The 25,480-nt window shown below is 43.1% G+C and overlaps 1 protein-coding gene across 9 annotated transcripts in view; it reads right to left on the bottom strand.

The window, feature by feature from the left end:
• Nucleotides 1–25,480, bottom strand: part of DLGAP2 (DLG associated protein 2) — a 1,328,681-nt gene that overhangs the window by 200,307 nt on the left and 1,102,894 nt on the right. For all 9 annotated transcript variants that reach the window (XM_077290075.1, XM_077290073.1, XM_077290074.1 and 6 more), the window contains one exon: nt 18,053–18,272. In XM_077290075.1, coding sequence (XP_077146190.1) covers nt 18,053–18,272 — 220 coding nt within the window. The remainder of the gene's footprint in view (nt 1–18,052; nt 18,273–25,480) is intronic.

Here is a 25,480-nt window from a genome sequence, read left to right on the forward strand (position 1 = left end):
AATGCAGTTGTCCCTGGGTTGCAGTCCTGGTCAGGTGTGTCTGCTGATTGCAGTTCTGACTGGGGTATTTAGGTATGCAGGATTCATTAGTCCTTGCCAGTTGTCAATTGTTGTTGGGAGGTGTTGGACCTCTGCCTGGTTCCTCCTGTCTTTCTGCCAAATCAGCAAAGATAAGTGTCTGGGGTTTTTTTCCTGTGGCACACATGCTGTGTGCTTCACAATTCAGTGCTATTCTTTGTTTTCTTGTCCAGCTTAGATTGTGTCAGTATTTTCTCAGTCTTGCTGGATTCTCTGGAGTGGCAGATATACATTCCATGTCTTTAGTTAGATTGTGGAACTTTTTGGATTATTTGTTGTGGATATTTTTGGAAGGGTTTTAACCCCTTAAGCCCCGAGGGTGGTTTGCACGTTAATGACCAGGCCAATTTTTACAATTCTGACCACTGTCCCTTTATGAGGTTATAACTCTGGAACGCTACAACGGATCTTGGCGATTCTGACATTGTTTTCTCGTGACATATTGTACTTCATGTTAGTGGTAAAATTTCTTCGATATAGCTTGCGTTTATTTGTGAAAAAAACGAATATTTGGCGAAAATTTTGAAAATTTTGCAATTTTCCAACTTTGAATTTTTATGCCCTTAAATCACAGACATATGTCACACAAAATACTTAATAAATAACATTTCCCACATGTCTACTTTACATCAGCACAATTTTGGAACCAACATTTTTTTTTGTGACGGAGTTATAAGGGTTAAAAGTTGACCAGCAATTTCTCATTTTTACAACACCATTTTTTTTTAGGGACCACATCTCATTTGAAGTCATTTTGACGGGTCTATATGATAGAAAATACCCAAGTGTGACACCATTCTAAAAACTGCACCCCTCAAGGTACTCAAAACCATTTTCAAGAAGTTTATTAACCCTTCAGGTGTTTCACAGGAATTTTTGGAATGTTTAAATAAAAATGAACATTTAACTTTTTTTCACACAAAATTTATTTCAGCTCCAATTTGTTTTATTTTACCAAGGGTAACAGGAGAAAATAGACCCCAAAAGTTGTTGTACAATTTGTCCTGAGTACGCTGATACCCCATATGTGGGGGTAAACCACAGTTTGGGCGCATGGCAGAGCTTGGAAGCAAAGGAGCGCCATTTGACTTTTCAATGCAAAATTGACTTGAATTGAGATGGGACGCCATGTTGCATTTGGAGAGCCCCTGATGTGCCTAAACATTGAAACCCCTAACAAGTGACACCATTTTGGAAAGTAGACCCCCTAATGAACTTATCTAGATGTGTGGTGAGCACTTTGACCCAACAAGTGCTTTACAGAAGTTTATAATGCAGAGCCGTAAAAATAAAAAATCATATTTTTTCACAAAAATGATCTTTTCACCCCCAATTTTTTATTTTCCCAAGGGTGAGAGAAGAAATTGGACCCCAAAAATTGTTGTGCAATTTGTCCTGAGTACGCTGATACCCCATATGTGGGTGTAAACCATTGTTTGGGCGCAGGGCAGAGCTCAGAAGGGAAGGAGCGCCATTTGACTTTTCAATGCAAAATTGACTGGAATTGAGATGGGACGCCATGTTGCGTTTGGAGAGCCCCTAATGTGCCTAAACATTGAAACCCCCCACTAGTGACACCATTTTGGAAAGTAGACCCCTTAAGGAACTTATCTAGATGTGTGTTGAGCACTTTGACCCAACAAGTGCTTCACAGAAGTTTATAATGCAGAGCCGTAAAAATAAAAAATCATATTTTTTCACAAAAATTATCTTTTCACCCCCATTTTTTTATTTCCCCAAGGGAAGGGTAAGAGAAGAAATTAGACCACAAAAGTTGTTGTGCAATTTGTCCTGAGTACGACGATACCCCATATGTGGGTGTAAACCATTGTTTGGGCGCATAGCAGAGCTCAGAAGGGAAGAAGCGCTATTTTACTTTTCAATGCAAAATTGACTGGAATTAAGATGGGATGCCATGTTGCGTTTGGAGAGCCCCTGATGTGCCTAAACACTAAACCCCCCACAAGTGACACCATTTTGGAAAGTAGACCCCCTAAGGAACTTATCTAGATGTGTTTTGAGAGCTTTGAACCCCCAAGTGTTTCACTACAGTTTATAACGCAGAGCCGTGAAAATAAAAATTATTTTTTTTTTTCACAAAAATGATTTTTTAGCCCCCAGTTTTGTATTTTCACAAGGGTATCAGGATAAATTGGACCCCAAAATTTGTTGTCCAATTTGTCTGGAGTACGCTGATACCCCATTTGTTGGGGGGGACCACTGTTTGGGCACATGACAGAGCTCGGAAGGGAAGGAGCGCCATTTGGAATGCAGACTTAAATGGATTGGTCTGCAGGCGTCACGTTGCATTTGCAGAGCCCCTGATGTACCCAAACAGTACAAACCCCCCACAAGTGACCCCATATTGGAAACTAGACCCCCAAAGGAACTTATCTAGATGTGTTGTGAGAACTTTGAACCCCCAAGTGTTTCACTACAGTTTATAACGCAGAGCCGTGAAAATAATTTTTATTTTTTTTTTCACAAAAATAAAATTTAGCCCCCAGTTTTGTATTTTCACAAGGGTATCAGGATAAATTGGACCCTAAAAGTTGTTGTCCAATTTGTCCTGAGTACGCTGATACCCCCTATGTGGGGGGGAACCACTGTTTGGGCGCATGACAGAGCTCGGAAGGGAAGGAGTGCCATTTGGAATGCAGACTTAAATGGATTGGTCTGCAGGCGTCACGTTGCATTTGCAGAGCCCCTGATGTACCCAAATAGTACAAACCCCCCACAAGTGACCCCATATTGGAAACTAGACCTCCCAAGGAACTTATCTAGATGTGTTGTGAGAACTTTGAACCCCCAAGTGTTTCACTACAGTTTACAACGCAGAGCCGTGAAAATAAAACATATTTTTTTCCCACAAAAATGATTTTTAGCCCCCCAAATTTTTATTTTCCCAAGGATAACAAGAGAACTTGGACGCCAGAAGTTGTTGTTCAATTTGTCCCTAGTACGCTGATACCCCATATGTTGGGGTAAACCCCTTTTTGGACGCACGGGAGAGCTCGGAAGGGAAGGAGCACTGTTTTACTTTTTCAACGCAGAATTGGCTGGAATTGAGATTGGACGCCATGTCGCGTTTGGAGAGCCCCTGATGTGCCTGAACAGTGGAAACTCCCCAATTCTACCTGAAACCCTACCCCTAACCTCACCCCTAACCGTTTACTGAACATTTTCTGACAGTCATAAGTGCCACGTATATAAGTGCCACGTATATAAGTGCCACGTATTTAAGTGCCACGCATTTAAGTGCCACGTATTTAAGTGCCACGTATTTAAGTGCCACGATATTTCAGTGCCACGTATTTCAGTGCCACGTATTTCAGGCACTGAAAAATACGTGGCACGTAAATACTTCAGTGCCACGATATTTCAGTGCCACGATATTTCAGTGCCACGTATTTCAGTGCCACGTATTTCAGGCACTGAAAAATACGTGGCACGTAAATACGTGGCACTTAAATACGTGGCACTTAAATACGTGGCACTTATATACGTGGCCACTGAAATATCGTGGCACTTATATACGTATATACGTATATAAACGTATATTTCAGTGCCACGTATTTCAGTGCCACGTATTTCAGGTTAGGGGTAGGGTTAGGGGTAGGGTTAGGGTTTTTTGTTTTTTTCTTGTTTTCTTGTGTTTTTCTATAAAAACGCATGCGTTTTACCGCGTTTACATGCATTTTTTCACACATGCGGTTTTTTTAAAAAACGCATGCAGATAAAAACGCAAGTGTGAAACCAGACTAAAAGACGCTTTTTATAGCAAAAAAGTTTTTGCGTCTCCACATTTTGAGACCTATAATTTTTCCACATTTTGGTCCACAGAGTCATGTGAGGTCTTGTTTTTTGCGGGACGAGTTGACGTTTTTATTGGTAACATTTTCGGACACGTGACCATTTTTTATCACTTTTTATTCCGATTTTTGTGAGGCAGAATAACCAAAAACCAGCTATTCATGAATTTCTTTTGGGAGAGGCGTTTATACCGTTCTGCGCTTGGTAAAATTGATAAAGCAGTTTTATTCGTCGGGTCAGTACGATTACAGCGATACCTCATTTATATCATTTTTTTATGTTTTGACGCTTTTATACGATAAAAACTATTTTATAGAAAAAATAATTATTTTGGCATCGCTTTATTCTGAGGACTATAACTTTTTTATTTTTTTGCTGATGATGCTGTATGGCGGCTCGTTTTTTGCGGGACAAGATGACGTTTTCAGCGGTAACATGGTTATTTATATCCGTCTTTTTGATCGCGTGTTATTCCACTTTTTGTTCGGCGGTATGGTAATAAAGCGTTGTTTTTTGCCTCGTTTTTTTTTTTTTTGTTTTACGGTGTTTACTGAAGGGGTTAACTAGTGGGCCAGTTTTATAGGTTGGGTCGTTACGGACGCGGCAATACTAAATATGTGTACTTTTATTGTTTTTGTTTGTTTTTTTTAGATAAAGAAATGTATTTATGGGAATAATATTTTTTTTTTTATTATTATTTATTTAGGAATTTTTTTTTTTTTTTTTTACACATGTGGAAATTTTTTTTAAACTTTTTTACTTTGTCCCGGGGGGGACATCACAGATCGCAGATCTGATAGTGTGCACAGCACTCTATCAGATCGGCGATCATACTTTCATTGGAGCAGGCTGCAGCTTTCATCTGCAGCCTGCTCCGACCCGGAAGTGCTCCCTGCAGGACCCGGATACAGCCCCTCGGCCATTTTGGATCCGGGGCCTGCAGGGAGAAGACGTTCGGTACGAGGTGAGTACATCACCTTGTACCGATCGTCTCAGGGAAGCACGCAGGGAGCCCCCTCCCTGCGCGATGCTTCCCTGTACTGCCGGTACACCGCGATCATGTTTGATCGCGGTGTGCCGGGGGTTAATGTGCCGGGGGCGGTCCGTGACCGCTCCTGGCACATAGTGCCGGATGTCAGCTGCGATATGCAGCCGACACCCGGCTGCGATCGGCCGCGCTCCCCCCTTGAGCGCGGCCGATCGCGTATGACGTACTATACCGTCACCGGGAATTAAGGCCCACCCCACCTCGACGGTATAGTATGTCATACGGGATTAAGGGGTTAATACTGACCGCCTAGTAATCTGTCCTATCCTTTCCTATTTAGCTAGAGTGGCCTCTTTTGCTAAATCCTGTTTTCTACCTGCGTGTGTCTATTCTTCTCCTACTCACAGTCATTATTCGTGGGGGGCTGCCTATCCTTTGGGGGTCTGCTCTGAGGCAAGATAGCATTCCTATTTTTAGATAGGGGTATTTAGTCCTCCGGCTGTGTCGAGGTGTCTAGGCTTTGTTAGGCACACCCCACGGCTACTTCTAGTTGCGGTGTTAGTTCAGGATTTGCGGTCAGTACAGGTTCCACCGACTCCAGAGAAAGTTTTCATGCGCCTCCAAGGTCACCGGATCATAACAGTACAACTGGCCAATAATGAGTTAAATGCATCTCAGAAGAAGGGAAGAAAGGTGTTGAGCCATTTTTTTTTCTGCAGTCTGTTTTGTCTTCTCTTCCCTCTTTATTTATGGGTGGCTGAGGAGTCTTGTGCCAGCATGGATGTTCAGGAATTAGCTTCTCATGTAGACCAGCTTGCTGCTAGGGTACAGGATATTTCTGATTATATTGTTCAGACTCCTGCTTTAGAGCCCAAGATTCCTACTCCTGATTTGTTTTTTGGTGATAGGTCTAAATTTTGGGGTTTTAAAAACAATTGTAAACTGTTTTTTGCTCTGAGACCGCGATCCTCCGGTGATTCCATTCAGCAGGTTAAAATTGTCATCTCCCTGCTGCGTGGCGATCCACAGGATTGGGCATTTTCCCTGGAATCTGGGAATCCGGCCTTGCTTAATGTAGATTCCTTTTTTCAGGCTTTAAGATTATTATATGATGAACTGAATTCTGTGGATCAAGCGGAGAAAACCTTGTTGGCCCTGTCTCAGGGTCAAGAGGCGGCAGAATTGTATTGTCAGAAATTTAGAAAATGGTCTGTGTTGACTAAATGGAATGATGATGCTTTGGCGGCAATTTTCAGAAAGGGTCTTTCTGAATCCGTTAAAGATGTTATGGTGAGGTTTCCCACGCCTTCCGGTCTGAGTGATTCTATGTCTCTGGCCATTCAGATTGATCGGCGTTTGTGGGAGCGTCAAACTGTGCACGCTGTGGCGTCATCCTTAGAGCAAAGTCCTGAGCCAATGCTGTGTGATAGGATTTTGTCTAGAACGGAACGACAAGGATTCAGACGTCAGAATAGGTTGTGTTATTATTGTGGCGACGCTTCTCATGTCATTTCAGTCTGCCCTAAGCGGACAAAAAGGATCACTAGTTCATTTACTATCAGTACTGTACAACCTAAATTTCTGTTATCGGTGTCCTTGATCTGCTCATTGTCATCATTTTCTGTCATGGCGTTTGTGGATTCAGGCGCCGCCTTGAACTTAATGGATTTTGAGTTTGCCAGGCGTTGTGGTTTTCCCTTGCAGCCTTTGCAGAACCCTATTCCTTTAAGGGGGATTGATGCTACACCTTTGGCTACAAATAAGCCCCAGTTTTGGACACAGGTGACCATGCACATGGCGCCAGCCCATCAGGAAGATTGTTGATTTCTGGTGTTGCATAATTTGCATGATGTTATCGTGCTGGGTTTCCCGTGGTTGCAGGTACATAATCCTGTGTTGGATTGGAAATCTATGTCTGTGACTAGTTGGGGTTGTCAGGGGGTTCATAATGATGTTCCTTTGTTGTCAATCTCCTCTTCTTCCTCTTCTGAAATTCCAGAGTTTTTGTCTGATTTTCAGGATGTATTCGATGAGCCCAAGTCCAGTTCCCTTCCACCGCACAGGGACTGTGATTGTGCTATTGACTTGATTCCAGGCAGTAAGTTTCCTAAGGGACGACTTTTCAACCTGTCTGTGCCTGAACATACCGCCATGCGGAGTTATGTTAAGGAGTCTTTGGAGAAAGGGCATATTCGGCCATCTTCTTCACCGTTGGGAGCAGGTTTTTTTTTTGTTGCTAAGAAGGATGGCTCCTTGAGACCTTGTATTGATTATCGCCTCTTGAATAAGATCACGGTCAAGTTTCAATACCCTTTACCTTTGCTTTCCGATTTGTTTGCTAGGATTAAGGGGGCTAGTTGGTTTACGAAGATTGACCTTCAGGGGGCATATAATCTTGTTCGTATTAAGCAGGGTGATGAATGGAAAACTGCGTTTAATACGCCCGAAGGCCATTTTGAATACCTTGTGATGCCATTCGGGCTCACTAACGCTCCATCTGTTTTTCAATCCTTCATGCATGATATCTTCCGGACTTATATTGATAAATTCTTGATTGTATATTTGGATGATATTTTGATTTTTTCCGATGATTGGAAGTCTCATGTGGAACAGGTCAGGATGGTATTTCAGATCCTTCGTGACAATGCTTTGCTTGTGAAGGGGTCTAAGTGTCTCTTTGGGGTGCAGAAGGTTTCTTTTTTGGGCTTTATTTTTTCTCCCTCATCTATGGAGATGGATCCGGTTAAGGTTCAGGCCATTCATGATTGGATTCAACCCACATCCGTGAAGAGCCTTCAGAAATTTTTGGGTTTTGCAAATTTTTATCGCCGGTTCATTGCTAACTTCTCCAGCTTGGTTAAACCCTTGACTGATTTGACGAAAAAAGGCGCTGATGTGGTGAATTTGTCCTCTGCGGCTGTCTCTGCCTTTCAGGAGCTTAAACGCCGATTTACTCCTGCTCCGGTGTTGCGCCAACCAGATGTTTCTCTTCCGTTTCAGGTTCAGATTGATGCTTCTGAGATTGGGGCAGGGGCCGTTTTGTCTCAGAGGGATTCTGTTGGTTCTTTGATGAAACCGTGTGCCTTTGCCTAAATTGCCTTCCTCTTCAGAGTTGGTTCCGTTGTTTTTTCAGCATGTGGTTCGTTTGCATGGTATTCCGGCGAATATTGTGTCCGACAGAGGTTCCCAGTTTGTTTCTAGGTTTTGGCGGGCCTTTTGTGCTAGGCTGGGCATTGACTTCTCTTTTTCTTCTGCATTTCATCCTCAGACAAATGGCCAGACCGAGGGAACTAATCAGACTTTGGAGACTTATTTGAGATGCTTTGTGTCTGCCGATCAGGATGATTGGGTGGCCTTTTTGCCATTGGCCGAGTTTGCCCTTAATAATCGGGCTAGTTCGGCTACTTTGGTTTCGCCTTTTTTTTGTAATTTTGGTTTTCATCCTCGTTTTTCTTTTGGGCAGGTTGAGCCTTCTGACTGTCCTGGTGTGGATTCTGTGGTTGACAGGTTGCAGCAGATTTGGGCTCATGTGGTGAACAATTTGGTGTTGTCTCAGGAGGAGGCTCAACGTTTTGCTAACCGTCGTCGGTGTGTTGGTTCCCGGCTTCAGGTTGGGGATTTGGTTTGGTTGTCTTCCCGTCATGTTCCTATGAAGGTCTCTTCCCCTAAGTTTAAGCCTCAGTTTATTGGTCCTTATAGGATTTCTGAGATTATTAATCCGGTGTCTTTTCGATTGGCGCTTCCGGCCTCTTTTGCTATCCATAATGTCTTCCATAGATCTTTATTGTGGAAATATGTGGTGCCCGTTGTTCCCTCTGTTGATCCTCCGGCCCCTGTTTTGGTTGATGGGGAGTTGGAGTATGTGGTTGAGAAGATTTTGGATTCTCGTTTTTCGAGGCGGAGGCTTCAGTACCTTGTCAAATGGAAGGTTTATGGCCAGGAGGATAATTCTTGGGTTTTTGCTTCTGATGTCCATGCTGCTGATCTGGTCCGTGCCTTTCATCTGGCTTGTCCTGATCATCCTGGGGGCGCTGGTGAGGGTTCGGTGACCCCTCCTCAAGGGGAGGGTACTGTTGTGAATTCTGCTTTTGGGTTCCCTCCGGTGGTAGTAGGTGGTAATGCAGTTGTCCCTAGGTTGCAGTCCTGGTCAGGTGTGTCTGCTGATTGCAGTTCTGACTGGGGTATTTAGGTGTGCAGGATTCATTAGTCCTTGCCAGTTGTCAATTGTTGTTGGGAGGTGTTGGACCTCTGCCTGGTTCCTCCTGTCTTTCTGCCAAATCAGCAAAGATAAGTGTCTGGTTTTTTTTCCTGTGGCACACATGCTGTGTGCTTCACAATTCAGTGCTATTCTTTGTGTTTTCTTGTCCAGCTTAGATTGTGTCAGTATTTTCTCAGTCTTGCTGGATTCTCTGGAGTGGCAGATATACATTCCATGTCTTTAGTTAGATTGTGGAACTTTTTGTATTATCTGTTGTGGATATTTTTGGAAGGGTTTTAATACTGACCGCCTAGTAATCTGTCCTATCCTTTCCTATTTAGCTAGAGTGGCCTCTTTTGCTAAATCCTGTTTTCTACCTGCGTGTGTCTATTCTTCTCCTACTCACAGTCATTATTCGTGGAGGGCTGCCTATCCTTTGGGGGTCTGCTCTGAGGCAAGATAGCATTCCTATTTTTAGATAGGGGTATTTAGTCCTCCGGCTGTGTCGAGGTGTCTAGGGTTTGTTAGGCACACCCCACGGCTACTTCTAGTTGCGGTGTTAGTTCAGGATTTGCGGTCAGTACAGGTTCCACTGACTCCAGAGAAAGTTTTCATGCAGCTCCAAGGTCACCGGATCATAACACTGGTCATCACTGTATCACTCTATGACTGGTCATCATTGTATCACTCTATGACTGGTCATCATTATATCACTCTATGACTGGTCATCATTGTATCAATCTGTGACTGGTTATCATTGTATCAGTCTATGACCGGTCATCATTTTATTGCTTTATGACTGGTCATCATTGTATCACTGTGTGACTGGTTATCATTGTATCAATCTATGACTGGTCATCATTGTATCACTCTGTGACTGGTCATCATTGTGTTGTGAAATTGGATTTTGGGCTCCCCCGGTGGCCACTGGTGGAACTGAACTTGTGTGCATCATCCTTTCTGTTCACCTGTTCCTATCAGGATGTGGGAGTCGCTATTTAGCCTTGCTCCTCTGTCACTTCCATGCCGGTCAACATTGTAATCAGAAGCCTTTCTGTGCATGTTCCTGCTGCTAGACAACTCCCAGCTAAGTTGGACTTTTGTCCTCGTTTGTTTTTGCATTTTGTTCCAGTTCATAGCTGTTGTTTCGTTTCTGTGTCTGGAAAGCTTTTGTGATCTGAAATTGCCACTCTGATGTTATGAGTTAATACTAGAGTCTTAAAGTAATTTCAGGATGGTGTTTTGATAGGGTTTTCAGCTGACCATGAAAGTGCCCTTTCTGTCTTCCTGCTATCTAGTAAGCGGACCTCAATTTTGCTAAACCTATTTTCATACTACGTTTGTCATTTTCATCTTAAATCACCGCCAATATATGTGGGGGCCTCTGTCTGCCTTTCGGGGAAATTTCTCTAGAGGTGAGCCAGGACTGTATTTTCCTCTGCCAGGATTAGTTAGTCCTCCGGCTGGCGCTGGGCGTCTAGGGATAAAACGTAGGCAACGCTACCCGGCTACTGTTAGTTGTGCGGCAGGTTTAGTTCATGGTCAGTTTAGTTTCCATCCTTCCAAGAGCTAGTTCTTATGTTTGCTGGGCTATGTTCTCTTGCCATTGAGAACCATAACAGTTTGACCGGCCCGCAAAGGGTTAAATTAATTGGCAGAGAAAGGAGAGAAAAGAGAAGTCTGCTGAAGATTTTTTTTTTTTTTTTCCTTCAGTTCTGAGTGTGCTTATAATTGAATCTCTTGCAAGTCTGCCTATATTGCAGCCTTTCTCTCTCTCTCTCCTTCTAATCCTGGAATGGCTCTGTGTTCACCTGTTTAAAATGGATATTCAGAGTTTAGCTGCAGGTTTGAATAATCTCACCACGAAAGTTCAAAATTTACAAGATTTTGTTGTTCATGTTCCTATATCTGAACCTAGAATTCCTTTGCCTGAATTTTTCTCGGGGAATAGATCGTGCTTTCAAAATTTCAAAAATAATTGCAAGTTGTTTTTGTCCCTGAAATCTCGCTCTGCTGGAGATCCTGCACAGCAGGTCAGGATTGTGATTTCCTTGCTCCGGGGCGACCCTCAAGATTGGGCTTTTGCATTGGCTCCAGGGGATCCTGCGTTGCTCAATGTGGATGCGTTTTTTCTGGCCTTGGGGTTGCTTTATGAGGAACCTCATTTAGAGCTTCAGGCGGAAAAGGCCTTGATGTCCCTGTCTCAGGGGCAAGATGAAGCTGAAATATACTGCCAAAAATTCCGTAAATGGGCTGTGCTTACTCAGTGGAATGAGTGCGCCCTGGCGGCGAATTTCAGAGAGGGTCTCTCTGATGCCATTAAGGATGTTATGGTGGGGTTCCCTGTGCCTGCAGGTCTGAATGAGTCCATGACAATGGCTATCCAGATCGATAGGCGTCTGCGGGAGCGCAAACCTGTGCACCATTTGGCGGTGTCTACTGAGAAGACGCCAGAGAATATGCAATGTGATAGAATTCTGTCCAGAAGCGAACGGCAGAATTTTAGACGAAAAAACGGGTTGTGCTTCTATTGCGGTGATTCAACTCATGTTATATCAGCATGCTCTAAGCGTACTAAGAAGCTTGATAAGTCTGTTTCAATTGGCACTTTACAGTCTAAGTTTATTCTATCTGTGACCCTGATTTGTTCTTTATCATCTATTACCGCGGACGCCTATGTCGACTCTGGCGCCGCGTTGAGTCTTATGGATTGGTCCTTTGCCAAACGCTGTGGGTATGATTTAGAGCCTCTTGAAACTCCTATACCTCTGAAGGGGATTGACTCCACCCCATTGGCTAGTAACAAACCACAATACTGGACACAAGTAACTATGCGGATTAATCCGGATCACCAGGAGATTATTCGCTTTCTTGTGCTGTATAACCTACATGATGTGTTGGTGCTCGGATTGCCATGGCTGCAATCTCATAACCCAGTCCTCGACTGGAAAGCTATGTCTGTGTTAAGCTGGGGATGTAAGGGGACGCATGGGGACGTACCTTTGGTTTCCATTTCATCATCTATTCCCTCTGAGATTCCTGAATTCTTGTCTGACTATTGTGACGTTTTTGAAGAACTTAAGCTGGGTTCACTACCTCCGCACCGGGAGTGCGATTGTGCCATAGATTTGATTCCGGGTAGTAAATACCCTAAGGGTCGTTTATTTAATCTGTCTGTGCCTGAACATGCTGCTATGCGAGAATATATAAAGGAGTCCTTGGAAAAGGGACATATTCGTCCTTCGTCATCTCCCTTAGGAGCCGGTTTTTTCTTTGTGGCTAAGAAAGATGGCTCTTTGAGGCCGTGTATTGATTATCGGCATTTGAATAAAATCACGGTTAAATATCAATATCCGTTGCCACTGCTGACTGATTTGTTTGCTCGCATAAAGGGGGCCAAGTGGTTCTCTAAGATAGATCTCCGTGGGGCGTATAATTTGGTGCGAATTAAGCAGGGGGATGAGTGGAAAACCGCATTTAATACGCCCGAGGGCCACTTTGAGTATTTGGTGATGCCTTTTGGTCTTTCAGTCCTTTATGCATGACATTTTCCGTGATTATTTGGATAAATTTATGATTGTGTATCTGGATGATATTTTGATTTTTTCAGATGACTGGGACTCTCATGTCCAGCAGGTCAGGAGGGTTTTTCAGGTTTTGCGGTCTAATTCCTTGTGTGTGAAGGGTTCTAAGTGCGTTTTTGGGGTTCAAAAGATTTCCTTCTTGGGATATATTTTTTCCCCCTCTTCCATCGAGATGGATCCTGTCAAGGTTCAGGCTATTTGCGATTGGACGCAACCCTCTTCTCTTAAGAGTCTTCAGAAATTTTTGGGCTTTGCTAACTTTTATCGTCGATTTATTGCTGGTTTTTCTGATGTTGTTAAACCATTGACTGATTTGACTAAGAAGGGTGCTGATGTTGCTGATTGGTCCCCTGCTGCTGTGGAGGCCTTTCGGGAGCTTAAGCGCCGCTTTTCTTCCGCCCCTGTGTTGCGTCAGCCTGATGTTGCTCTTCCTTTTCAGGTTGAGGTCGACGCTTCTGAAATCGGGGCTTGGGCGGTTTTTGTCGCAGAGAAGTTCCGATTGCTCCGTGATGAGACCTTGTGCTTTTTTTTCGCGTAAATTTTCGCCCGCCGAGCGGAATTATGATATTGGGAATCGGGAGCTTTTGGCCATGAAGTGGGCTTTTGAGGAGTGGCGTCATTGGCTTGAGGGGGCTAGACATCAGGTGGTGGTATTGACTGACCATAAAAATCTAATTTATCTTGAGTCCGCCAGACGCCTGAATCCTAGACAGGCGCGCTGGTCGTTGTTTTTCTCTCGGTTTAATTTTGTGGTGTCCTACCTGCCGGGTTCTAAGAATGTTAAGGCGGATGCCCTTTCTAGGAGTTTTGAGCCTGACTCCCCTGGTAATTCTGAACCTACAGGTATCCTTAAGGATGGAGTGATATTGTCTGCCGTTTCTCCAGACCTGCGGCGGGCCTTGCAGGAGTTTCAGGCGGATAGACCTGATCGTTGCCCACCTGGTAGACTGTTTGTTCCTGATGATTGGACCAGTAAAGTCATTTCTGAGGTTCATTCTTCTGCGTTGGCAGGTCATCCTGGAATCTTTGGTACCAGGGATTTGGTGGCAAGGTCCTTCTGGTGGCCTTCCCTGTCACGAGATGTGCGAGGCTTTGTGCAGTCTTGTGACGTTTGTGCTCGGGCCAAGCCTTGTTGTTCTCGGGCTAGTGGATTGTTGTTGCCCTTGCCTATCCCGAAGAGGCCTTGGACGCACATCTCGATGGATTTTATTTCGGATCTTCCTGTTTCTCAGAAGATGTCTGTCATCTGGGTGGTGTGTGACCGTTTCTCTAAGATGGTCCATTTGGTTCCCCTGCCTAAGTTGCCTTCTTCTTCCGAGTTGGTTCCTCTGTTTTTTCAAAATGTGGTCCGTTTGCATGGTATTCCGGAGAATATCGTTTCTGACAGAGGAACCCAATTCGTGTCTAGATTTTGGCGAGCATTCTGTGCTAGGATGGGCATAGATTTGTCTTTCTCATCTGCTTTCCATCCTCAGACTAATGGCCAGACCGAGCGGACGAATCAGACCTTGGAGACATATTTGAGGTGTTTTGTGTCTGCAGATCAGGATGATTGGGTTGCTTTTTTGCCTTTAGCAGAGTTTGCCCTCAATAATCGGGCCAGCTCTGCCACCTTAGTGTCTCCTTTTTTCTGTAATTCGGGGTTTCATCCTCGATTTTCTTCCGGTCAGGTGGAATCTTCGGATTGTCCTGGAGTGGATGCTGTGGTGGAGAGGTTGCATCAGATTTGGGGGCAGGTAGTGGACAATTTGAAGTTGTCCCAGGAGAAGACTCAGCTTTTTGCCAACCGCCGGCGTCGGGTTGGTCCTCGGCTTTGTGTTGGGGACTTGGTGTGGTTGTCTTCTCGTTTTGTCCCTATGAGGGTTTCTTCTCCTAAGTTTAAGCCTCGGTTTATCGGCCCATACAAGATATTGGAGGTTCTTAACCCTGTGTCCTTCCGTTTGGACCTCCCTGCATCTTTTTCTATTCATAATGTTTTTCATCGGTCATTGTTGTGCAGGTATGAGGTACCGGTTGTGCCTTCCGTTGAGCCTCCTGCTCCGGTGTTGGTTGAGGGCGAGTTGGAGTACGTTGTGGAAAAAATCTTGGACTCCCGTGTTTCCAGACGGAAACTCCAGTATCTGGTCAAATGGAAGGGATACGGTCAGGAGGATAATTCTTGGGTGACTGCCTCTGATGTTCATGCCTCCGATCTGGTCCGTGCCTTTCATAGGGCTCATCCTGATCGCCCTGGTGGTTCTGGTGAGGGTTCGGTGCCCCCTCCTTGAGGGGGGGGTACTGTTGTGAAATTGGATTTTAGGCTCCCCCGGTGGCCACTGGTGGAACTGAACTTGTGTGCATCATCCTTTCTGTTCACCTGTTCCTATCAGGATGTGGGAGTCGCTATTTAGCCTTGCTCCTCTGTCACTTCCATGCCGGTCAACATTGTAATCAGAAGCCTTTCTGTGCATGTTCCTGCTGCTAGACAACTCCCAGCTAAGTTGGACTTTTGTCCTCGTTTGTTTTTGCATTTTGTTCCAGTTCACAGCTGTTGTTTCGTTTCTGTGTCTGGAAAGCTCTTGTGATCTGAAATTGCCACTCTGATGTTATGAGTTAATACTAGAGTCTTAAAGTAATTTCAGGATGGTGTTTTGATAGGGTTTTCAGCTGACCATGAAAGTGCCCTTTCTGTCTTCCTGCTATCTAGTAAGCGGACCTCAATTTTGCTAAACCTATTTTCATACTACGTTTGTCATTTTCATCTTAAATCACCGCCAATATATGTGGGGGCCTCTGTCTGCCTTTCGGGGAAATTTCTCTAGAGGTGAGCCAGGACTGTATCACTCTATGACTGATCATCATATTCATTGTATTACTCTGTGACTGTTCATCATTGTATCACTCTGTGACTGGTTATCATTGTATCAATCTATGACTGGTCATCATTAGATCACTCTGTGACTGGTCATCATTGTATCACTCTATGACTGATCATCATATTCATTGTATCACTCTATGACTGGTCATCATTTTATCACTCTGTGACTGGTTATCATTGTATCACTCTATGACCGGTCATCCTTGTATCAGTCTATAACCGGTCATCATTTTATTGCTTTATGACTAGTCATCATTGTATCACTCTGTAACTGGTCATCATTGTATCACTCTGTGACTGGTTATCATTGTATCACTCTATGACTGATCATCATTGTATCACTTCTGTGACTGGTCATCATTGTATCAATCTATGACTGGTCATCATTGTATCACTCTGTGACTGGTCATCATTGTATCACTTTATGACTGATCATCATTTTCATTGTATCACTCTATGACCGGTCATAATTGTATCACTCTGTGACTGGTTATCATTGTATCACTCTGTGACTGGACATCATTGTATCAATCTATGAGTAGTCATCATTGTATCACTCTATGACTGGTCATCACTGTATCACTCTATGACAGTTACATACAATACAGGTGCAATTAAAGAAATTGCTAAGATTGAACTTAGTAACAAAAGTATAGGGCCTGAGTCATCAAACAGTCTTCGCAACTTTTGGTGTTTTTTATACCACTCCAGAACGGCTCAGCCAACTTTTTGAAAATGGGGAGGGCAAGCACCCAACAAATTACTAATGACTATTTACACCACTAAATTGGTGTAAATTATAAAAAGCAATGCTAGCAAGTGCACAGCAGTTGATATATGTTCCAATTTCATTTAGAGGCGCATACCTCTCAAATAATTTAGCTCTCCCCTCACAGAGAATGGCATATACAACACATGTCTTATTAAATAGTGATGCACAGTTAAGTACAATGTTCGGCCTCTTTCACACGTCCAGATAATTCCGGTACCAGAAAAATTGGTACCGGAGTTATCCGTGTCCGTGTGTCCATGTGCTCACGTGGCACATCCGTGTGGCACACGTGCGGCAGCCGTTTCCTGCCCGTGTGCCGCCTGAGGACCACACGGACCGTGCAGGAGAGACAGGCTACAGTAAGCGCTATCCCCCCTGTGTGGTGCTGAAGCCGGCATTCATCTCTTCTCCCCCGCAGGAGAGAAGAGATGAAAGATCAAGTTTTTGTTATTTTTTGTGAAAAATAAAGTTTGCTGGTGAGCTCCCGCCTCCCATCCACAGTGTGCCGCCCGGCCCCTTGCAGAGAAATACTCACCCAGCTCCCGCGATGTCTCCACTCTTCTCTCAGCGCTGGCAGCTTGTCCTGTGTGAGCGGTCACGTGGGACCGCTCATTACAGTGGTGAATATGCGCATATTCATCACTGTAATGAGCGGTCCCACGTGACCGCTCACACAGGACAAGCTGCCGGCAATGAGAGGAGACATTGCGGGAGCTGGGTGAGTATTTCTCTGCAAGGGGCCGGGCGGCGCACTGGGGATGGGAGGCGGGAGGTTACCAGCAAACTTAATTTTTCACAAAAAATAACAAAAACTTGATCTTTCATCTCTTCTCTCCTGTGGGGGAGAAGAGATGAATGCCGGCTTCAGCACCACACAGGGGGACAGCGCTTACTGTAGCGCTGCCTCTCCTGCGGGCAGTACGTGCACACGGAGGAGAGTGCACACTGTTCTCCATGTGCACGTGTGCAGGACGTATTGCTGTACGTGCTGCCGGAGAAAAACGGACATGTCTCCGTGTTTTGCACATGGACACACGGTCCGTGAAAACACGGAGACATGTGCATAGACCCATTCATTTGAATGGGTCTACGTGTGTCAGTGTCTCCGGTACGTGAGAAAACTGTCAGTACACGTACCGGAGACACTGACGTGTGAAAGAGGCCTTATGCACAGTAAAGTACCGCAGTTCTACGTAAAACTGATTATGTTATGGACTAAAGACAGCTGACATAAAATTGCTAACTTGGGCAACATGGAATTAGTTAATCCCCATGATTTATGGTTGTATTAATAAGTCTACAAATTAATTTTTTATTTTCCCTCCCCCTCCATGAACCCGCTTTCCTTCATCTTCCTTCCCTGCTTAAACTGGTTTTGTACTTAAAGTTCTTATCATTGTTTGTTAAACTATAATATAACAATAAAAATGTAATGAAAAAAAATTCTACAAGTTTTCCACAAAAGAGTTAAAGAGATTTTCAGGTTTTTATTTATTTATTTATGTTTTTTTAAGACAAAACCTTCCCATATATAAAAATAACAAATAACAATATTTTTCAGCAAAGTGATTGGTTGAGCAGTCACAACGTCATCACTGCAGTTACATCAACATAGATCCGGCGACGGACAACTAGCGGCTCTAAAGCAGTATGTGGTAAGTACAGCCAACAGTTATTTTTCCATACAGGAAGCCTTTGCCATAGAAAAAAATAAACCCGTACAACCTCATTAATTGCCCCTCTTGATACTTGCACGCTTTACCTGTTGTTGACCTGGTTGTGGAAGTGACATTGGAAGAGGATATTACAGGGACACAATCATCATCCTGGGAATATCCGGCCTGAATAGCTCTCAAGTAACTGTGACTTCTAGTTCGGAAGCATCCCGGGAGGTCTAAAGCGTCCATTGCATGAGCGTCAACTTCACTGAAGACCGACTCACACACCGACTCATATTGCCCATTAATTTCTGTTTCACTCATCTGGAAGAAGAGAATACATGGAGTTGGTGCTGCAAATCACTGGGCTGATTGGCCTGTCCAATTACAGCAAAAAAATGTTGCTTTATCAAAACACGGTGATATTATGTGCTCTAATTAAAGGAGAATGGAACATGTGAGGAAATGTGTTCTCACTACGAGAGCAGCAGACTTTGCTGTAATGTCAGGTTTCAACATACTGAACCCGCCATGCTGGTTAGAATATGCGGGTTGTCTTCTTCGAATTGCCATTGTAATTATTTGCATTATTTGAAATGTAAATTAATATTAAGATTACATATAACATTTCTTGTCTAGTATTTTCTCATGGTTTAATTATAAAATAAAACCGTATCATTATAACATCTAGAATTGTGCTATACCATTATTTTTTTTATTGAATGTAATTATATACCAGAAACCTGACAAAATGAAAAGCCTTGGGATATACTGTTTGGCTTGGTGTCAGATGAATATCTGGAATGCTGCAAATTTAGGCTACGTTCCCCCTATGAAGATTTTTGAGATTTTGACGTTGTAGATTTCCTGCAGCATTTCTGCACCAAAAAGGTAGATTGGGTTACTTGCGTTTTTGAGTACGTTTTTTTTTTTTACATGTGTTTTTATCTAGTTTTTGACCCTGCTGTTTTTGTCTCTAAGGCCACATTCGAACTTTCAGTATTTGGTCAATATTTTACCTCAGTATTTGTAAGCCAGAACCAGGAGTGGGTGATAAATACAGAAGTGGAGCATATGTTTCTATTATACTTTTCCTCTAATTGTTCCACTCATGGTGTTGTCTACAAATACTGAGATAAAATACTGACCAAATACTGATAATGTGCCCGTGGCCTAAGGCAACGTTCCCATAATGAGCTTTTGGTGCATTTTTGACTGTGCGTATTTTTGCTGCGTTACAAATGCAGAATCTTAGGTCACATTCACACGTTCAGTATTTGGGGAGTTTTTTACCTCAGTATTTGTAAGGCAAAACCAGGAGTGGAACAATCAGAGGAAAAGTATAATAGAAACATATGCACCACTTCTGTATTTATCACCCACTCCTGGTTTGGCTTACAAATACTGAGGTAAAATACTGACTAAATAAATACAGAACATGGGCACGAGGATTTATTGTTCCAGCAAAGTGGATGGGATTTATAGAAATGTCATGCCCTCTATGCTTTTATTTTACTGTACATAATCTGACTTGTGGTGCGTGTTTCATATCTGCAGTATGTAAATTTCTCTTGTGGATACGTTGAGTTTTCTGTGTGGAATTTCATCATAGACTTGCATTAGATAGGGAAAAGTCACAGTAAAAAAACCACACATGCGCTTTTAGTGCATTTCCACAGCAAAAAACGCATCAAAAACACATGTAAACCACACCCAAGTATAGCAAAACATTTTGTTAAAGTCAAGTACCTGGAAGTATCAAAAACAAAGCCTGACAAGAGTCAAAAATCACAGCATCAAAAATGTGATAAAAACGCATGTTAAAAAATGAACACAAAAACACAATGAAAAACTCGAAGTGACCCAATTTAAATAATAAACCTACAGAGGAAAAAACTCTTACTGTATTTATTTACGTACCTTTGTTCCATGTCAGTTTCGATACCCTTTTGAAGTATTGTGCCTTTTTTGGCTATAAGGGATATGTTTTTGCATTTATCTTTTGCCAGGCATCTATTCTTGTTTCGGTTTTATTAATGTAAATAATAAGGGGCAAAAACTCACCAAAAGCTCACCGTGGGAACGTAGCCTTTTGGGTCTGTCATGTTTTAAATAAAGCTGTTTTGTTTTTGATACTTCCTTGTATTAGGCTTTGAGAAAAAATTTCTTTTTAGTGCGTTTGCGCAGTGAAAATGCGCTAATAACGAATATCCATTTTTTACCTGCAGATTTTTTGCATCTAGTGCAATGCTATGGGGAAATTCTGCACAGAAAAGTCAGATTACCCACAGAACAAATTGACATGTTGCGGATCTTAAACACGCACTGCAGGTTAGTTTAAAAAGCTCAGTGGGCATGAGATTTCTATAAATTTCATCCATTTTGCTGGAGCTGTAAGACGCTGTGTTTTTCGTGCAGTGAAAATATGGAACATCAAAAGCTTGACAAAAACTCATCGTGGGAATTTAACTTTAGAAAGTAAATCTGATACAATAAAAATGACCTGATATCTCAGAGTAACATATCAGAAGTTGTCATTGGCAGGACCAACAGGGCTCAAAGCAACCTAAAGCCACCAGAAACCTCCAATAGTATCATATTGTAGTATATACAGTGACCAGACAGATTTCATCTCTCTGTAGAAGCCAAACAATAGTAATGATAATGCTCCCGACAATAATATGAATAGAAAACAAAAGTGAGAAGCGCTGCAAAGTTTAGTATTAGTCACAGGGAAAGGTAAGTCCGTGAAGGCAATTAAAAGAGAAAAAAGGATAGTTAATGCAATGCATAATGTCATGAGCCATGGGCAGAAGTAGGATATTGTAGATGTAGATTATATTAATTATACTTTGATCTGATTTTCCAGCATAACCGAATGATCTTATACTCTGTAATGAGTGTTTCCAATGTGCGGAAAAGTGGAATTTTACATAGATATTCCAATCTATGAACACCATCGGTCCTTTGTTTTTCATCAGGTAATAAAAGGCATTGATCCTAATAACTAGTGCTATCTGTGGGAAGGGCACAGTGGTAACGGGTATAGACAAAGAAAATTTCCATTGTAAATTTTTGTCATTTGGAACCTGTGCTTACCCTTGAGAGGCACATTTTTTTGACAGGAAGCGCAGATGGGTACATGGCTAGTTACATAGCACTCTTCCCTTTAACAACTCTAAAGCTCAGAGCAAAGTGAAAAGAGCAAAGAAGATTCCATACATGTATGTATAATGCCTCATTCAGACATCTGTGTAACACAGTCAGAGTACGGATCACGATACACAGACTGGCCACGGGTCTCCTAACCTAAACTTGAGAGCCTCACATATGTCTCTTTGGTCTTCTTTTCACATCTGTATAAAGCATGTACATGAAAAACAGTACCGGTGTCATCAGTGTTCTCCACCAGCATGTCATCCGTGTCTACATTTTTACCATCAGTGCTTTTCCGGTATAGATAAAGAAAGAAATACATTGCAAAGCTTCTGCCATGCTTTGTAATATTGAACATGGACAACACACAGATGGCACACAGATGGCAGCACAGAGATGGCATCTGAGTGTAGTCCGTGTTTTTCGCAGACCCACAGATTTGTATTTGACCTTGTCAGCCCCGCTGTCATCAAAAAGGGAACATGTCTCCGTGTTCTTTACAAGGATACACGGTCCTCATAAAAATACAGGCATGTGAGCAGCCCCATCGGTTATAATGGGTACCTGAGGGATCCATAAAAAAAAAATACCACATATATTGGAAATAATACAGATGTGTGAAGGAGCCTTAGGCTGTTGAGTTTGGATCAGGAGATCTGAGGTCGTCTGTGCATCACAGTTCATACATGGACCGTGTTTCATGGACATCTAAATTTGGCCTGAGAAATACGTGAAAATTAGTGCACACTTGGAATTGGAAGCTACAATAAGTGAGAAAGGAGGGGGCTAAACAGCAACTTTTGCGTTACAAGGCCAAAGACCGCTATGTACTGCTGCTAGAATGCAGCACAACACAGGTGTATGGGGCTGAACTGCGACCCCTATGGTTCCGCAACTGCGGCAAGCAACTTGAAAAAGATCAAACGTGGTCTAACTGTTTCTGACTTGCTTCTTGCGGTACCCTACGGGATGCAATTTTCCCCATTGATCTACATCATGTGGTGATGTAGCAAGGGTAAGTAGCAATCTATGGGTGCTTTATTTGTGTTATCGCCAAAGTCACCATGTAGCCCACTATGGAGATACCTGTCATATATGAAACATTCACATAAAATAATACTGAAAAATCAGCAATTGAGTTTTCTTCTATAGTTTATGCAGTGACTTCCCAGTCGTTATCTTAGGTCGTCTGTTTAATGTATGCAATGGCATGTTTAAATAAGAACCATGGGAGAAACTAGAAAACACATATTTTTAAACCAGGCCTTGTACTGAAAGGAGAATAATAACATAAATGTAAATGACTTCACAGGCTTTGAAAGAAGAAGGGAATATAAGTAACTGATCAATGCATAGACTGTTATAAGTCAGAAGAAGGCAGAAGTCTAACAATGGTAACTTGCCGACATTTTCTTTAGGAATGTCAGTTCAAAATCATTATGGATTATATGATCTACTGAAGATCTATTATTATATTGTGAAGCAATTCCCTTTTTCATTCATTAGAGTACCCAAGATGGCAGTTGTTATGGCACTCCCAGAGAAGAAGAAGTCTTATGTCAACTACAACAATTCAGAGAAGTAATATATTCATGGAATCTGTTTTAGACCATAAAACCTGCTGTCTCATTGGTTTATGACTTGATGTATTTATGTCATAAAATCAATGTGAATTTAGATTGTTGCTTCTACCCCACTACATATTAATATAATAAAAAGGATATGGACACCTTTGGGCGCATGAATGCATATATTTTGTAGAGGCTAAAAATATTTTTTGCAATTTGGTTTCACTAAAATTTTACACTGTTTGCTTTCCATAGTCTAGTGCTGGCTATAGAATAAGATTAGTGATGAGTAGTGTTGAGCGATACCGTCCGATACTTGAAAGTATCGGTATCGGAAAGTATCGGCCGATACCGGCAAAATATCGGATCCAATCCGATACCCGATACCAATACAAGTCAATGGGACTCATGTATCGGACGGTATCCCTGATGGTTCCCAGGGTCTGAAGGAGAGGAAACTCTCCTTCAGGCCCTGGGAACCATATAAATGTGTAAAAGAAAGAATTAAAATAAAAAATATCGCTATACTCACCTCTCCGACGCAGCCGGGACTTCAGCGCAGGAACCGGCAGCGTTGTTTGTTTAAAATTCCCGCTTTTACATGGTTACGCGAAGTCCCGGCTTGTGATTGGTCAGGGCGGCCATGTTGCCGGGCCGCGGACCAATCACAGCAAGCCGTGACGAAAATACGTCACGGCTTGCTGTGATTGGTCCGCGTCCCGGCAACATGGCCGCCATTAACCAATCACAAGCCGTGACGTCACGGGAGGCTGGACACGCGCTCATTTTAAAAAGGGCGCGTGTCCAGCCTCCCGTGACGTCACGGCTTGTGATTGGTTGCGCCGCGATCAACCAATCACAAGCCGGGAGGCTGGACGCGCTCATTTTGAAATGGGCGCGTGTCCAGCCTCCCGTGACGTCACGGCTTGTGATTGGTTGCGCCGCGATCAACCAATCACAAGCCGGGAGGCTGGACGCGCTCATTTTGAAATGGGCGCGTGTCCAGCCTCCCGGCTTGTGATTGGTTGACCGCGACGCAACCAATCACAAGCCGTGACGTCACGGGAGGCTGGACACGCGCCCTTTTTAAAATGAGCGCGTGTCCAGCCTCCCGTGACGTCACGGCTTGTGATTGGTTAATGGCGGCCATGTTGCCGGGCCGCGGACCAATCACAGCAAGCCGTGACGTATTTTCGTCACGGCTTGCTGTGATTGGTCCGCGGCCCGGCAACATGGCCGCCCTGACCAATCACAAGCCGGGACTTCGCGTAACCATGTAAAAGCGGGAATTTTAAACAAACAACGCTGCCGGTTCCTGCGCTGAGGTCCCGGCTGCGTCGGAGAGGTGAGTATAGCGATATTTTTTATTTTAATTCTCTCTTTTACACATTTTAACATTAATGTTGTTGCGATACCCGATATCCGATACCACAAGAGTATCGGAATCCCGGTATCGGAATTCCGATACAGCAAGTATCGGCCGATACCCGATACTTGCAGCATCGGAATGCTCAACACTAGTGATGAGCGAATATACTCATTACTCGAGATTTCCCAAGCACGCTCGGGTGTCCTCCGAGTATTTTTTAGTGTTCGGAGATTTAGTTTTCCTCACTGCAGCTGAATGATTTACATCTATTAGCCAGCTTGATTACATGTGGGGATTCCCTAGCAACCAGGCAACCCCCACATGTAATTATGCTGGCTAATAGATGTAAATCATTCAGCTGCAGAGATGAAAACTAAATCTCCGAACACTAAAAAATACTCGGAGGACACCTGAGCATGCTCGGGAAATCTCGAGTAACGAGTATATTCGCTCATCACTGATCACTAAATAAGATATCTCAGAATTTGTCAGTCAGACCATTTTTTTCTGTGTTTTTCTGAGCTTTTCTCAGCTGATTTAAGAACACATGAAAGTTGAGGTGAATGTTGTAGTCATAAATCAGTTGAGAGGAACTGAGTAAAAGGCATTTAAAAAGTTACAAACTCCCATCAGAACCCACTCATTCATGGATTCTCAGTTAATTTCCTCTGTTTTCAACAATATACAGGAAAAAAGATAAGAGCTTGACAAATGATTACAGATGAGCAGATCTGAGTAGACTCAAATTTGCTGGATTTTATTTGGAAATTTGATTTGCAGCAAATGTATTTTCTGCAATTTTTATGTTTTGTACTATGCTCTGGGTCTGGAGAAAAATGTAAGATGCATAAAAAACAACTAAAAACAGCCAAGACTCACCTCATTGCTCACTGTCCTCCGTACAGTCCTTGTTCCCTCTTCTTAGGCCGCGGTCACATAAGCAACGATTCTCTCATGTGAGAAAATTGGCTCGATTATGCTATTGACATTCCAATCAAATTCTCATCCCAGTTTGATCAAAGTATCAGCTTAGTGTGATCCTATTTTCTCGCATGCAAGAATCACAGCACTGGTGAGTAGTGATGAGCGAATATACTCGTTACTCGAGATTTCCCGAGCACGCTTGGGTGTCCTCCGAGTATTTTTTAGTGCTCGGAAATTTAGTTTTTATTGCCACAGCATGTGGGGGTTGCCTGGTTGCTAGGGAATCCCCACATGTACTTATGCTGGCTAACAGATGTAAATCATCCAGCTGCGGAAAGAAAAACTAAATTTCCGAGCACTAAAAAATACTCGGAGGACACCTGAGCATGCTTGGGAAATCTCGAGTAACGAGTATATTCGCTCATCACTACTGGTGAGAAGATGGAGAACTTAATTTCACCATCTTCTCCATTGTCTGAGTCTGCGGATGTCAGACTGCATCTGAGTGCAGTCTG

The sequence above is a fragment of the Ranitomeya variabilis genome, chromosome 2 (assembly GCF_051348905.1).
Source record: "Ranitomeya variabilis isolate aRanVar5 chromosome 2, aRanVar5.hap1, whole genome shotgun sequence".
Classification (NCBI taxonomy): Eukaryota; Metazoa; Chordata; class Amphibia; order Anura; family Dendrobatidae; genus Ranitomeya; species Ranitomeya variabilis.